Source organism: Athene cunicularia (genome assembly GCF_003259725.1).
Source record: "Athene cunicularia isolate RWA chromosome 3 unlocalized genomic scaffold, athCun1 chr3_part1, whole genome shotgun sequence".
Lineage (NCBI taxonomy): Eukaryota > Metazoa > Chordata > Aves > Strigiformes > Strigidae > Athene > Athene cunicularia.
In genome coordinates this window covers 83,331,276-83,345,429 of record NW_020799097.1, presented here as the reverse complement: position 1 = coordinate 83,345,429, position 14,154 = coordinate 83,331,276, and the positions used below count along the sequence as shown (strand labels likewise).

General features: G+C 37.8%; 1 protein-coding gene across 1 annotated transcript in view; it reads right to left on the bottom strand.

Moving 5' to 3' along the window:
* Window positions 1-14,154, bottom strand: part of RYR2 (ryanodine receptor 2) — a 406,115-nt gene that overhangs the window by 20,892 nt on the left and 371,069 nt on the right. The window contains exons 89-96 of the mRNA XM_026846439.1: window positions 11,894-11,975; window positions 9,461-10,764; window positions 9,011-9,075; window positions 7,126-7,273; window positions 5,541-5,627; window positions 3,252-3,470; window positions 1,977-2,107; window positions 1,292-1,334 (exon numbers count right to left, since the gene is read on the bottom strand). Of these exons, the coding sequence (XP_026702240.1) occupies window positions 1,292-1,334; window positions 1,977-2,107; window positions 3,252-3,470; window positions 5,541-5,627; window positions 7,126-7,273; window positions 9,011-9,075; window positions 9,461-10,764; window positions 11,894-11,975 (2,079 nt within the window). The remainder of the gene's footprint in view (window positions 1-1,291; window positions 1,335-1,976; window positions 2,108-3,251; window positions 3,471-5,540; window positions 5,628-7,125; window positions 7,274-9,010; window positions 9,076-9,460; window positions 10,765-11,893; window positions 11,976-14,154) is intronic.

Below are 14,154 nucleotides of genomic sequence, written 5' to 3'. Positions count from 1 at the left end.
ATGAAGCAGAAGAGCTACTGGTATTTAAGACGTTTCAAAAGCGTGATTCAAGATTGTCATTAAAAGGTGTGAAGGAGGGGTAAATCTCATTGAGCAACATAAACACCCTCCTTTTTTCAATTGTGACCAAACCCACTAGGAATATTATTCTTTTTGTAAACTGTGGTACATACATAACACTTATTTTTCAAGAGCTAGCTGAGAAAACATTTGACTTAACGTTCACAAGAAATTACTTTCAAAAGTCTCTGCTTACAGAGGACTATTTTTGAGAGATTATTAGATTACGGGATAAAAACTCATCTGCACACCCACAGAGGATCATAGACAATGGTTGGGGGACAGTCCAAAGAATACCCTGCCCAGCTACTCCCAGGCCCATCACAGGAGCCATCAGATCATTAAAGGCCCATCTCCTCAAGCCTAGAGGTGCACAGGGGCACAAGGGCAGGCAGAAACCCAAATTACAGACTCCCAATGAACGGACACCCTGGCTGGCCCCTCCCAGGGCTGTCCAAGGAAAGCCTCAGCCCCACTGTCCAGGTGTGAATCCTATCAAGATGAGTCACTAGGAGTAGCTCTCCAGATTACCTGAAAAGGCTAAGAGCATTACTGCCAAGGGATGTGGGATACATTACTGGATGATGAGGGAAGAGCATTTGGGGATTGCACAGAATTTATTATTGGATGTTATAGGGAGGAAGGAAAAGGGATTGATTTAGGTGATCTGGGGAGGAACAAGTGTAGCAAAAGAGTGGTAAGGGACAAAATGGGCCAGATGCATATGTGTGTGTGTGGAGAGAGAGAGAGAGAGAGAGAGAGATAGTTTGCTGGTCTGTACAGTTTGACTATGCCCTGTGCCTAAACATCTCAATCTGTCCTATTTTCTTATTAAATTCCTTTCTAAACTTCTTCTGGGTGAGGGACTCTCTATTCTGCATTCATGGAGGTGAATACATAAATACATACAGACAAAAAAATTTCCATATGTTGTTAATATACATACAAGTGTACACAGAAATTCTCCACAGAATTTCATGAATGTATGAATTCCTGTTTTATACAACAAGCTCTATGTAGAGAAAGTTTGACAGAATATCCAAACCACACAAAAGTAGTTATAAACATGAGGTAACGAATTCTGAGTATTTTAAAATAGCGAATGTGGAAATCTACAGTGAATCAAAATTGTATTTCAAAGAAGTGTAATCCACATTTCTTCAAGCACAAAAATAAACATGCATTAAAACTTTATTTTAACTTCATATATATTTTTAAAAATAAGCCTTACCTTTCTTTTCACAAATTTGTCCCAATAATTATTTGGAAAAGACCTGAAAAACACAGATAAACAACTTTACATTTTAGACAATCATGAGAAGGTGAAGTAGTTACTAAGACATCATAAAAATAACATACTGATTTTGTTTCTAAGAGGCTCTTTGCTGCTGCTATCACCAGCTAGTCACTTGTGAAGTTACTGGAATGAAAGTTGCCAAATGGCGTTCAGCCTGCCACGTTAATGCAGCTGGGAAAGAGTGGCAGAGCCGATGCCTGCAGACAGGGTTCTAAAGCAGTTGGATCACACAGTCCCACCAGGCAGAGAGTTGGGACTTTAAACATGTTCCTAAAGGAGAGCCTTCAAGAGACACTAAAAGAATGCAAGGCACAGCTCACTCTTGAACTGACAGCAACACATAAGCATCACCATGCTTGCCAAAAGAAATTCATCGCATTTTTTTTTCTTTTATAAAACACAAATAATTTTAAAACAAAAACCTGGGAATGAATAAGATTAAAAAGTAATAGGAAACATTAGCATAACAAGTGCCTGAAATATTTTGTATATCGTTGCTAGAAATATATTCTTCACAATTGTTTATATTTCACATAAGCTGCATGATCAATTATATAATTGTGGACACAAGAACAATACCTTCCAAAGCAATAAAGAGACAGAGTAGGTAAAAACTTACTGTGTGTTGATTACAAGTCTATCCCATTGTCCCTTAATATCATCTTCTGATGGCTGTTCAGTTATATACAGCCCATCAAATTCCAATTTCCTTGCCACTTCCTTTTCCCTCTTAAAAATAACTAGTGGAACCTGCAGTTAAAACAAATTATCAGGAATTATTTAAAATGCACTGACATGTCTGTAAATTTTCAAGAAAAGCAGGTTATTATGAAAATTTAAGTATGAAAACTAAACAAAGCAAAAATAGTATTATAAAAAAAGACTTGGCAATTGCCCAGGACACTTCAAAGGTATAGATCCATAAGGACCAGGTCATTCAGAGTCATCTAACTACAGTGTACCACACAGTTGTAAAAAGATGGCCAAAATTCTGAAAAAATAAAAATAGTTCTTCAGTGCTATGGAGCTATTAGAGTTAGTCAAGTGAAACAGAGACAGAGTAAAAATAGTTTTTAAATGCTTGGAAATTCTAGTTACAAAAATGAAAATATCAGGACCACATAAAAGCTTAATAAACAAATTATAACTGTAAGGACAAATGAGCAACCACAGTGGGACATAGTAAAGGTAATTTAGTACTATCTTGCACTTTGACCTATAGTTTTTGCCTTGGGAAGAGTATACAAATGGGGGAAGTACAGCCCAGATATACTCCTGCCACATCCAGAGATTTATGGTATTTGGTGTTTCTAAACCAGAAGCAGCATTTTGCCAGTAAAGGTAGCATCTTTATTTCCTACACCCCTAACAGAGATCTTCTGCAAGATATTCCTTTAAAGGATGCTTAAATTTCTGACAAAATACTACCACCAGAGTGTGCGTGAAAAGTGGGCATTGTCCATAGCCACAATGTGCAGTACTGGTAGTTCAAATTGCTTTATCCTTTTCAAATGACCCAGCTGACAAGCTAGTAATGCAGACATTGTCATCTAGCTTCCTCTGGCCATGTGTCTTCACAGCTTGTCTTTGACAGTGATAAGCAGCTTCTGAATCAGCTTAATTCTGTAATTGGCTGGCTGACATAGTAATGGTGCAAATGCTGATTCCATGATCCTGTTCCAGCACAGCAAATCAGGCTCTGGACCATAACTGCCTGGATTCACACATCACTCAGGACACAATTTCTGTGTAGGTCACGCTAACAGAATAGTGTTTCTTTACATGGTCCCTCAGCCTATGTAAACAAAGTAGCTATGATTTTGTTCCAATTTATACCACTGAATGGATAAAATGTTGGGAGCTAGAAGAAAAAACAATGTTCAGTTTTTCTTACTTTTAAACAGTAATACCCTATGATGCAGAAGAATGAGATGACTGTGTGTAGGATGGCCAAAATCCGCAGCGTGGGCTCCATGTAGCCACTGCTTTCTTCCAGGACATAATGCACTGCAATGACCTTCTGGCTGTCGCTTTCCAGGCTGTTCAACTTGGTACTTTCACCAGAAGATACCACAGGAACTTCCTTTTCTTCTGTCACAGCAGAGGTGGAGACCTGTTGAAATCACTTAATCTTAATATTGCAGCTGTACTCCTTTGAGGGGAGCTTTATGCTACTACAAGCTAAGTAGTATAACTGAAAAAAATGATACCAAGGACAATATAATTGTGAGTAAATAATTTTATGCATAAAAATGTCCACAGAGAATACCCCACAGAGACCCTTTCATCTTGTTACACTAATCTGTGATAGTGTGCATTTTCTTTTTTTTTTTTTTTCCACTCTCTGTCCATGGTAGCAAATTTGAACCTGTTTTATTATCTCAAATTCACAGAATCATCTAGGTTGGAAAAGACCTTGAAGATCATCCAGTCCAACCATCAACCTAACACTGACAGTTCCCAACTACACCATATCCCTCAGCGCTAAGCCAACCCGACTCTTAAACACCTCCAGGGATGGGGACTCCACCACCTCCCTGGGCAGCCCATTCCAACCCTTAACAACCCCTTCTGGAAAGAAATGTTTCCTGACATCTAGTCTAAACCTTCCCTGGTGCAACTTGAGGCCATTACCTCTTGTCCTAGCACTTGTTATTTGGTTAAAGAGACTCATCCCCAGCTCTCTGCACCCTCCTTTCAGGGAGCTGTAAAGGGCGATGAGGTCTCCCCTCAGCCTCCTCTTCTCCAGACTAAACACCCCCAGTTCCCTCAGCCGCTCCTTGTACGACCTGTGCTCCAGACCCTGCACCAGCTGCGTTGCCCTTCTCTGGACATGCTCGAGTCACTCAATGTCCTTTTTGTAGTGAGGGGCCCAGAACTGAACACAGGAATTGAGGTACAGCTTCACCAGTGCCAAGTCCAGGGGTAAGATCCCTTCCCTGTCCCTGCTGGCCACGCTATTGCTGACACAAGCCAGGATGCCATTGGCCTTCTTGGCCCCCTGGGCACACTGCTGGCTCCTGTTCAGCCAGCTGTCAATCAACACCCCCAGTCCCTCTCTGACTGGCAGCTCTCCAGCCACTCCTCCCCAAGCCTGTAGCGCTGCTGGGGGTTGTTGTGGCCCAAGGGCAGCCCCCGGCATTTGGCCTTATGGAAACTCCTCCAGTTGGCCTCAGCCCATGGCTCCAGCCTGTCCAGGTCTCTCTGCAGAGCCTCCCTACCCTCGGGCAGATCAACACTCCCACCCAACTTGGGGTCATCTGCAAACTGACTGAGGGTGCACTCGATCTCCTCATCTAGATCATCCATAAAGATGTTAAACAGGAGTGGCCCCAAAACCCAGCCCTGGGGGACACCACTCGTGAATGGCCGCCAACCGGATTTAACTCCGTTCACCACAACTCTTTGGGCCCAGCCGTCCAGACAGTTTTTTACCCAGCAAAGCATGTGCCCATCCAAGTCTCAAGCAGCCAGTTTCGCCAGGAGAATGCTGTGGGAAACAGTGTCAAAGGCCTTGCTAAAGTCAAGGTAGACAACATCCACAGCCTTTCCCTCATCCACTAAGCAGGTCGCTCTGTCATAGGAGGAGATCAGGTTTGTCATGTAGGACCTGCCTTTCATAATTCAAGAAAGGGCAAAGCCCTCTTGGACGAAACCCAGTCAGCTCCTTACATTCGCACAAGTAGTCTTTATCACCAGGGCTCTGCCAGAAACTTATTCGAGTCTGAAGACTCTGGAGTTGTATTAATGATATTAAAAGTCTTGACAAAGATGATCAGTGATATTCTAGGCAGTTTAAGACGATGTGATTTCTCCTTGCTGTACACACCCTCAGGAAAGCACAATGGCACTAGAAAACATCTCAGCTGACATGTATTAGCTTAAACTGCCAGTGAAAGCTGGGCTTGGCTGAGTCACTGTACTGTGAAATGGAGCATCTGAGGCATGGGTAAGCCTTTCAGTCTGTTGCTTCTGTCACAGCACAGAACTTTGTAAATAGCTATTTGTATACTGGAAGACTATTATTACTTCACACATAGCTTTCACTGTTAGATTTCTGAAGTGGCAGTATGAAGCTGGTACTTAATCTGTAAGGCTAGGCAGTTTTACCATAGTATACTGTCTAGAAAAACTGAATGTTTTTCAGTATATGACTTGAAAAGTAGTATTTTGACAAGTTTACCTTATAGAAAAGCAGGATGAAGTTGATGGCAAAAGCAACAAACAATGCCAACATCCTCATGTTGTAAAAGTTTCGTGCAAAATAATTCTGAAAATAGAAGCAAAACATAAATACACATTGCCTAATAATGATACCACAATCATTATTAGGTTGTTGCATGGGGATTTTTTGTTTGTTTCCCTTAGGGAGCTTTTTTTTTTTTTTTTTTTTAATAGAATTATACATAGAAAAAAAAAACAAAAACCATTTTGAGTGATGTATTGTACAAATTCTCTCCTACTCCATATGTGCAATAACAGATAAAGGACCTTTCCACTCCATGCAGGAAGGGATGAAAGATTTTTAATTGCCTCTTGCATCTTTTCATTATCTTCTCAATACACTTAGAGACAACACAGAGACATCACAGTGTAATACAGAAATCTCTATCTTCCCTGTACCTCGATATTATGGCAAAATGTTATATTTACCAAGAAACAAAAATGTCTGCATATAAGCTTAATTTCAATCTTTTTCTATTCCAAAATCAATTGTGTTTTTATCAGATCAGAAAAAAAGTTCATCTGTGACCTAAGTACCATGAATAGAAAGCTTCTTTCACATTATGATGCAATCAAAGGGATTGAAGAAATGCACCTTTTCCCTTCCTGACAATTCACACCTTTATAGCACACATTTTGAATTCTTTACCACTCACATGGCATTTCGCCATTCTTCAGCCCTAACCTTAGATGACTATAAGTGAATTATTAAATGAGATTATTCAAAGAAAAATTAAATTACTGTTACAAGATTAGCCTAAAAAATGAATCTGATTTCAAAAGAAATACTTAAACACCTAATACCTTGTTAAGATTGCGATTGCAGTTCTGTAATTTTGCTATGTTACTCATGTTAGAAGTAGGCTGTCCTACACAATTGTATATACTGGATATATAGCAAGAGTGTATTTCATTTTCCTTTGCATTTCACATTAGCCTCACAGAATATGTGTGGAATCTGCTAACTAGCAAAAGCATGGGTTTTAAATAGTTCTATAGTAAACTCAGGGATAACATATTTTACCAAGACATTCTCAGATACAGTTATACTATTTTAATTAGTCTTAATTTCCACAGGTTTTGAGAAGTTTCTTAAAAAATAATCTGCTATTTCACAAAAAAAAAAAAATCTGTAACATCTTTTGAGTTTTTTTTTTTTTTTTTTTTATAGGAGAACTTGTCATTTCCCAAAGTTGTCTCTTAGGGAAAGACAAATCCTACAGGCTCACAAGCTGCTGTGAAAATTTGGGGCATATTTTTCACATAAAAATCCATGGCTGTTTTCCAGTGATGGACAGGTATCTCCAAAGGTCTGGGTTTGGGACAATAATTATCTTCTTAAGAATTAATATCTCACCTACTAAGATATTTGTTTCTTTTCTCTAATATTCCAGTTAAACCTTTGCCTTTATGTCCTTTTTATGGATGATAGTGGATAGAAAAATGAGGTTCATCAGATGGAAATTTGTCTTTATATTGGTAGAATAGTATGGTGGTACACATCCCTGCCAACAGCTAAACACATAGTCTAGAGAAGAACTTACAAGAAGCTTCTGTTGGTATGCAATTATTTTTTTCCAGAAAGCTGATTCCTGAACTTCTGGTTCTCCATATCTGTGAATATGAAGTTGTCTTAATTTTTGTTTCCCTTTCTCTTCCTTGGCTTTCTCTTCTTTTTCTCCATCTTCTCCTCTTAGGACACAAATGAAGCCAAAATAATATGTCAAGTTAACAAAATTGTTAAACAAAAAATTAAAATTGCATCCTGAAAAAGGCCATTACATCCTTTCAGGAGGCTCAAGTAGTCATGACTCATGTGGTTCACACACATGAACAACAAGACGACATACCCCTCTTCACCCCAAAGCACTGGCAAGGGTGACAGTCTGGTTAAGTCTACAGATAATTAAACTTACTGGTTTGGCACCTTGAAGTTTGGATGCTAACTGGTAGAGGCAGGTAATCAAGAATCTGTCAACCTTATTATCTGAGGGTCTGCTTCTTAACTGCGCAACTAATACTTGCGCTGACAAATGTCTGTGAGCTGACAGCTGTATGAGTGCCCATATGGCTAAGTGCTTCCCTCCAACCTCATGCACTTGAACTGATTCTCATAAAGGTTGCAGAAAACTTTGGTTCTTCTTGCATTTACAAGCTAAACCTCAAGTTTTAAACTCTGCATTTATGCACACCTGAGGAATTCATACGCACACATAAGTACACACCTTCTCCAAACACATGACCTAAGGAACTGTGAATTAAGTTAATCTGACCTGACAGCATGATAGATGAAAGGATCACAGAAGTCCATTTGCAGCCAAACCGGAGTGGGAGGGAACTTATAAGTTACATTATTAATTTCTCTGTACCTAGCTACAAACAGAATAACTGATGTCCTAAGCTGCTTCTCTTACTAGAATACACTCAACAGTTTCACTTGAAAGTTTGTCTTATGTTAGGAGTGGCTTCAGGGCAGATAATAGTGCCAGGCACTGCACTCTTCATAGAGAATACAGGTATCACTGCAACTCACACAGTCAAGCCGATCAATCAACAGTGAAGTGACATTAAAAAGTAAGCAAGACTCTCCTTCATAAAGTTATACTGACGGAATTAGAAATTTGCTGTACTGATTAGGAAGAAGAGGTTTTGTTACTGTCAAGTGTTTGTCATCCCAGAAGAGCAATGCGCATAGAGTCTGTAAATAATGGACCCACTTAGAATTTTGACTGACATATCAGCTACAGGGACTGTACACGTATCAGAACTGTATGTGTATCAGGAAGCATAAAATACAGGGATGGAGTGCTATACTTTCACTGGTTAAAACAAAGAACTGTGTTTTGCTTTTCACTGTTTTCAGTCTGATCTAATCTCATTAACATTAGATTTTAATGTATCCTAAAAAGATTAAAATGATCATTTATCAAATGCTAAACACTTGTTCTTCATAAAGGTCTCAAACTACTCAGTAATTAATTAAAATTACATTGGAATATTAAGGTTTTGCAAAATCCAAATAACTTAAAGCAGGTCATAGCAACTGGGATAAGTAAAACAGATTCACCCGCTACCACTGATGGATAAAAAGTCTCTGGAACCCAAGTGCTTTTGCAATTTTTCCAAGAGATTTTCTTCTAGCTTTCAGAGTAGCCAAGAAAAACTTATCAATCAAACACATTCTAAAAGAAACTAAATTGACATTACAAAAGATGCCACTAGAAAATGGAAATTCAGAAAACCTCTGAGTGATGCAATTTACATGGCATTTCCTTGCAAATGTGTATGGATGTGAAAATGTGCATGAATCCTAAAAGTGGAACATGAATGGACCCAAAATTAAAGGCAAAGAAATAAGTACAAATCAAGCTGTTTTTTTCAGTGAAACAAACCACATTTCATAGGTTCATAGGTTAAAGTAATACATACTCTGCTTTTTCAGGTTCAGATTTTGTTTCCTCCTTCTCTTCCTTTTCATCTTCTTTCACCTGCTCCTACAGAAAGTCAAATTTAAAAAGTGTCTAAATAGTATTGTACAGTTCAGAGTTGATTGAAAGGATACACAGAGTGCAGAAAAAATGTTAGGCTTTTGTTTTCTTTTTAAAAAATTGAAACCCTGAGAAAAGACGATCGTTCCATGTACATTAACGAAGAGACATATTAACACTGAATTAAGAGCAAACCAATACACCCCGTATGTAAACAAGGCTGTGGGAACTCAAGATTATGATGCCAGAGAGAGTAAACACCAGTAATTATGTGTGATTTCTTAAAAAAACATGTCACAAAACCTGGAAAAATATAGATGCAAGTTTTGTTTCAAGACTATATTTAACAAATGAAAGAGAGAATCATATAGAAGAAATAAGACATGGTTACCTGGATTTTTTCCTGCACCTCAGGCATTGGAGCTAAGGAGGGAGTGCTCAGTAAATCACTCAAACCAGCATTTGGATTGTGAGGGATTAATTTATATTGTCCACCTTCTCGTTTCAAATCCAAACCAAATATATCCGAGAGTAGGTCACTCTCATCTGATAAAGTTCTCAGATCTGTCAAGTCTTCTGTAGGCAATGCAGCTTCTGTCGGCTTCCTCTCCCCCTCCTCTCCTTCCCCACGCACCTCGTCCTGCGTGGGATCTGGCATATTAGCTAAGAGTTCAGCAACCTTGATCTTCTTTGCTCCTTCTACTAGGCTTCCTCCAAGCAGTAAACTGCATATGATGCGAAAGAAGCCCCGGACGACACTACAAGCAAAATGTAGTAAGCCCATCAAAATGCTCCAATAGGAAGAAAATAAAGCCATGACCATGTCCTTCATGGTCATTTTCTTAACTTTTTTCATCTGTTTCTTTAGGCTCTTCATGCTGAGCATTTTCATAAGAGTCATTAAATTATACTTGAGAGCTACTAATGCTGACTTCATGGTCACGAGAGAGAAGAAACCCATTCTAGGATCCTGTTCCTCAGGCTTATCTTTCTCATTGTCCTCTTTATTTGCTGACCTCTCATTCAGATCTGATTCAGAGATCTGGGCAGCCAGTTGCATTTCAAATATGGTGTCCTCACAGAAATTAACAAAAAGCTCCATCTTTTCCTTCTCCCCACCTTCATTTACAACATCAAATATAAATTGCCGCTTTGACTCTTTTACCTGAGGTTTCTCCCACTGAGTCCGACTTGACTCACTTATTTCAAAATAAACTCGTTCAATGCGCTTCGCACTGCCCATGATTTCTATGCGTCCAAGGAAAGGCTGAAAGTAATTCAGCACACTCTCTGAAAGTTCAAGGAAAGTTTGCAAGCGGGTATCATGGGGCATGTGTTCTGACAGGTTGGTCAGGAGAACAGCGACATTGAAACCAATGTCTTTGGCAGGTTCATGGAATCGTTTCACAAACTCCTCATAGTCCAGAGTCTCATTCTCATCTGTTTCAGCACATGATAGCAGGAATTCAGTTTCAGACTGGGTGTAATGCTTATGGCTTTCCATTGCCTTGTGAAAATCTCTCTTTGAAATTATCCCTTTACCATCAGGGTCATATTCTTTGAATGCATCAGAGGAAGTCAAATCCTTCAATTTTAAGAACATATCAAAAAACTTCAGAATCATCTCTACATTGTTGGACGATTCCACAAGCATATCGACCATCTGCTTGCCAATAGTTCCATTCACAACATTGCCTAAATGTGATGACAAAAAGTTAGACATACTGATGACAGCAAATGTTTTGGCAAAGCAAAGTGTCTAATAATGACTAGTGAAATAATCATACAGTAAGAATGATAAACTATTAGCTTACACACTCACATGAGAAATCCAGCTATAAAAATCAAAAATCTTTTACTAATAACACTGCCCTAAGAGTTGGAAAAAACCTAAGTGACTAAGTATTTGCCTTTAAAGAAAGGAAGAACTAACAAGCCCTACAGAGAGACATCTGTTACATTTAATATTGTGCTAGACATAAGGCAGCATATTATGAATTTCACTGTAATGCAACATAGAACTAGTGTCACATTATTTAGGATAGTAGCTCAGCAGATTACTCTTGAAACACAGCCTAGAGTACTAGGAATTCACTTTGTTTCTTTACTTTGTCCTTCTATGAGCAAAGCAGCAGCTACACTGCAATCTATGCCACATCTACTGTCCTCCCAGTTATTTCAAGAAAATAAATGTGATAGGATACATGTAAGAAGCAAAAAGGAAAAACAGATCGTTGGATCATCTATGTGTATGCATGGTTAGCCTACTATTGGAAGGACTAGTACAACACCATAATGGAGCTAAAGAAATAGTTGTTTTTCTTGACAATGATCACTTTCTCTGGGGAATCATAATTCCAGGTACTATAAAGGACCTTGAACCTAGTCACTAGATGAATCAAAGCCTATTCTTTATGGCTAGGTTCACTACCCAAATAAATGTAATATAGTAAAGGTGTTAATAAAATGACTGATAAATGGTTCAGTTCCTGAACTCAGGATTCCAGCTTCAATAGTAAAAAACTTTTCGCCTAAGCCAAAAGAGAAGTCAGGTTCATGAAAAGTAAAACTTCTGCCAGAGCTGGATTTTATACAATTCTGACATTCAGAATTAATATAAACGACATCAACTACACTATATAAATCTCCCATTTACTTTAAGACCTCATAACAATTCTTCTCACAACCGAGACATGAAAATTAAAAAAACAAACAAACAAAACAAAGGAAAATGGAGCACTATTTCTCACATGAAGAAAATCACAAAGGTAAAAAATTTGCTAGAACAACTGTGAAAAAGGATTTCAAATTAAATTTTGACTACCTTCCAGCATAGACAGCAACATGACAACCATATCCTTCTGAAGATCCATTAATTCCTTCAGTAATTCAATTTGACTGGAATCCTAAATAATGAACACAATATACATATTAAGATATGAATTGACTACTTTGACATTTATGTATGTGTGTGTGCATATTTCACCCTGTAGAAATAAGACTTAACAATTAAGAAACTGGTAGCATCAAATCTGGTAATACAATGAAAATGTATTTAATTGCTTGATTCCTTACAGTACATGTACAGGATCAAACATTTACAAGATCATCTGTTTAGAAGACAGTAATTTAATAAAGACAAAGAGAAAACTGAAGGTGATGAAAAAAATTAAAGCAATAACTGGGTATGTCAAGCTCACACATGATGCCTCTGTAATGTTTCATGTCAGCTAAAATATTGTTGCTGGTGGCATAATTAAGTTTACAACTCAAAGCGTAACATGATTCAAAATGAGTGATTCCATTGAACTTGTCTGGGAGAAAGTAAAGTTGAACTAAAATTTCAAAATATTTATTAAGAAAGTTCTGTTAGTATACCCTTAACCAGACATGATATTGATTCTTTCATCCATCTCTTACCTCATTCGGCTTATCAAGTTTACTCTTTCACTTTCCAATGATTTTAACCCAAAGTCTATCTGGTTAGATTTATTCAACTAATTAATTTCTTCCTCAGTGATACATTGTTGCATCATGCTCTTGATAAGGCATACTTGAGCATTGTTTGACTTCAGTGATTAGCACAACAAACTCAAGGTATGCAATTTGGATCATGGACTGAAAACAGCATAAATTGGAAATAATGAAGATTTTGAATTGATTTGTCTTGTAAGTTGTCATTATAAAGCTTCTTAATTCAAAAGCTGCTGCTACCTCACTGATCTTTATTCATTTAAACTGAAAATTTTACTTTTGTTTTCATCCTTAGAGAGATTTCTTCAGAAGTATTACCAATATTAACTTGTTGCTTCCTAGTACAAGACCAGAGAAGGAAAATGCAAAAAAAACCCCAAACCAAACCCTAACCCCAAACAAAACAGTGATTTAGTTTTGTTCCTGTTTAAATTGTGTTTCAAATACTCCCCAAAAGTGCTCTGGAGACTTAAAAAAAACCCAAATAGTTAGGCTAGAAAGGCCACTCATACAGACAAAAGCCATATGGCAACTCCTTATAAATCCATTTATCTACACCTTTGAAAACTGGTATTTCAAATAGAATCCAAAAGGTATAATAATATATTATTGCAATTAATATAAATGAACAAAAGAGCCTACGTCTATTCTGTTTTTTCCCAAGGCTCTGCTGGCCCCCCTTAAAGATGCTCCTAAATGCCAAGAGCTTGAGCTCCACACAAGAAAAAGATACCATCACTATTTATTATACATTTGGAGTAGACTGTGTTTCTGTCATCCCACAGAACAGCGTGAGTAACTCCACACAGTACAATGGACCTCATTGTGTAAAGGTTCTTGGCTCTCTTTGAAGTGGCAGGATGTGTATCATTATTTTCTAGATGCAGCAATTAAAAGATGCTATGAAGCCACTCCAGGCACAGCTGAGACTATAAACTGGTCATTACTTAAAAACAAATCTTGCCACTAGCCACATCGTATTTCTCAGTCAATAAATAGCTACCATGTGTTTGACTCGGCTGTCAGTAACTACTTAAATACTGGTTTATCATGTTACTTTAGTGGTACAGGAAGAAAGCACAATAGCCACCACTGTGGCCTACTTAAACATTGACTATTTTTTCAATTCTTAAAATAACCAGGATGTTCCAAAACCAGGACAGTATCTACCAGCACTTATAAATACACTTCAGTAGAAATTCAGTGCATCGCTCTTGAAGAATAGGTTTCACTGTGATGCCATTTGTTGGAAGAAGATCTCTAGCCATAAAGAATGAGAAGCATACCAGTAGAATGAAGTCTACAGTAAACAGCCTACTTTCAGCCATAAGGTCCCAAAGACAGGGAGGAAAATCATTTGAGCAATATAACCTTAATTTATCAAAGAATATTTACACGGATACATTTAGAGCCAAATAATGAAATCAAAATATCTCAGAGTCTTCAGAGCTGTATTCCTTGCCAACAACTAAAACCTTTATAAGACACTTTTCTCTGAGAATGTCAAATTATGTAAAAAAATTTAGAATCATTACCTTTAATTAAGAAGTGTAATTATTTTAAAAATGTACTAAGTTGAAAAATGTACTGCTTTAAGGATAGGATTTTCTC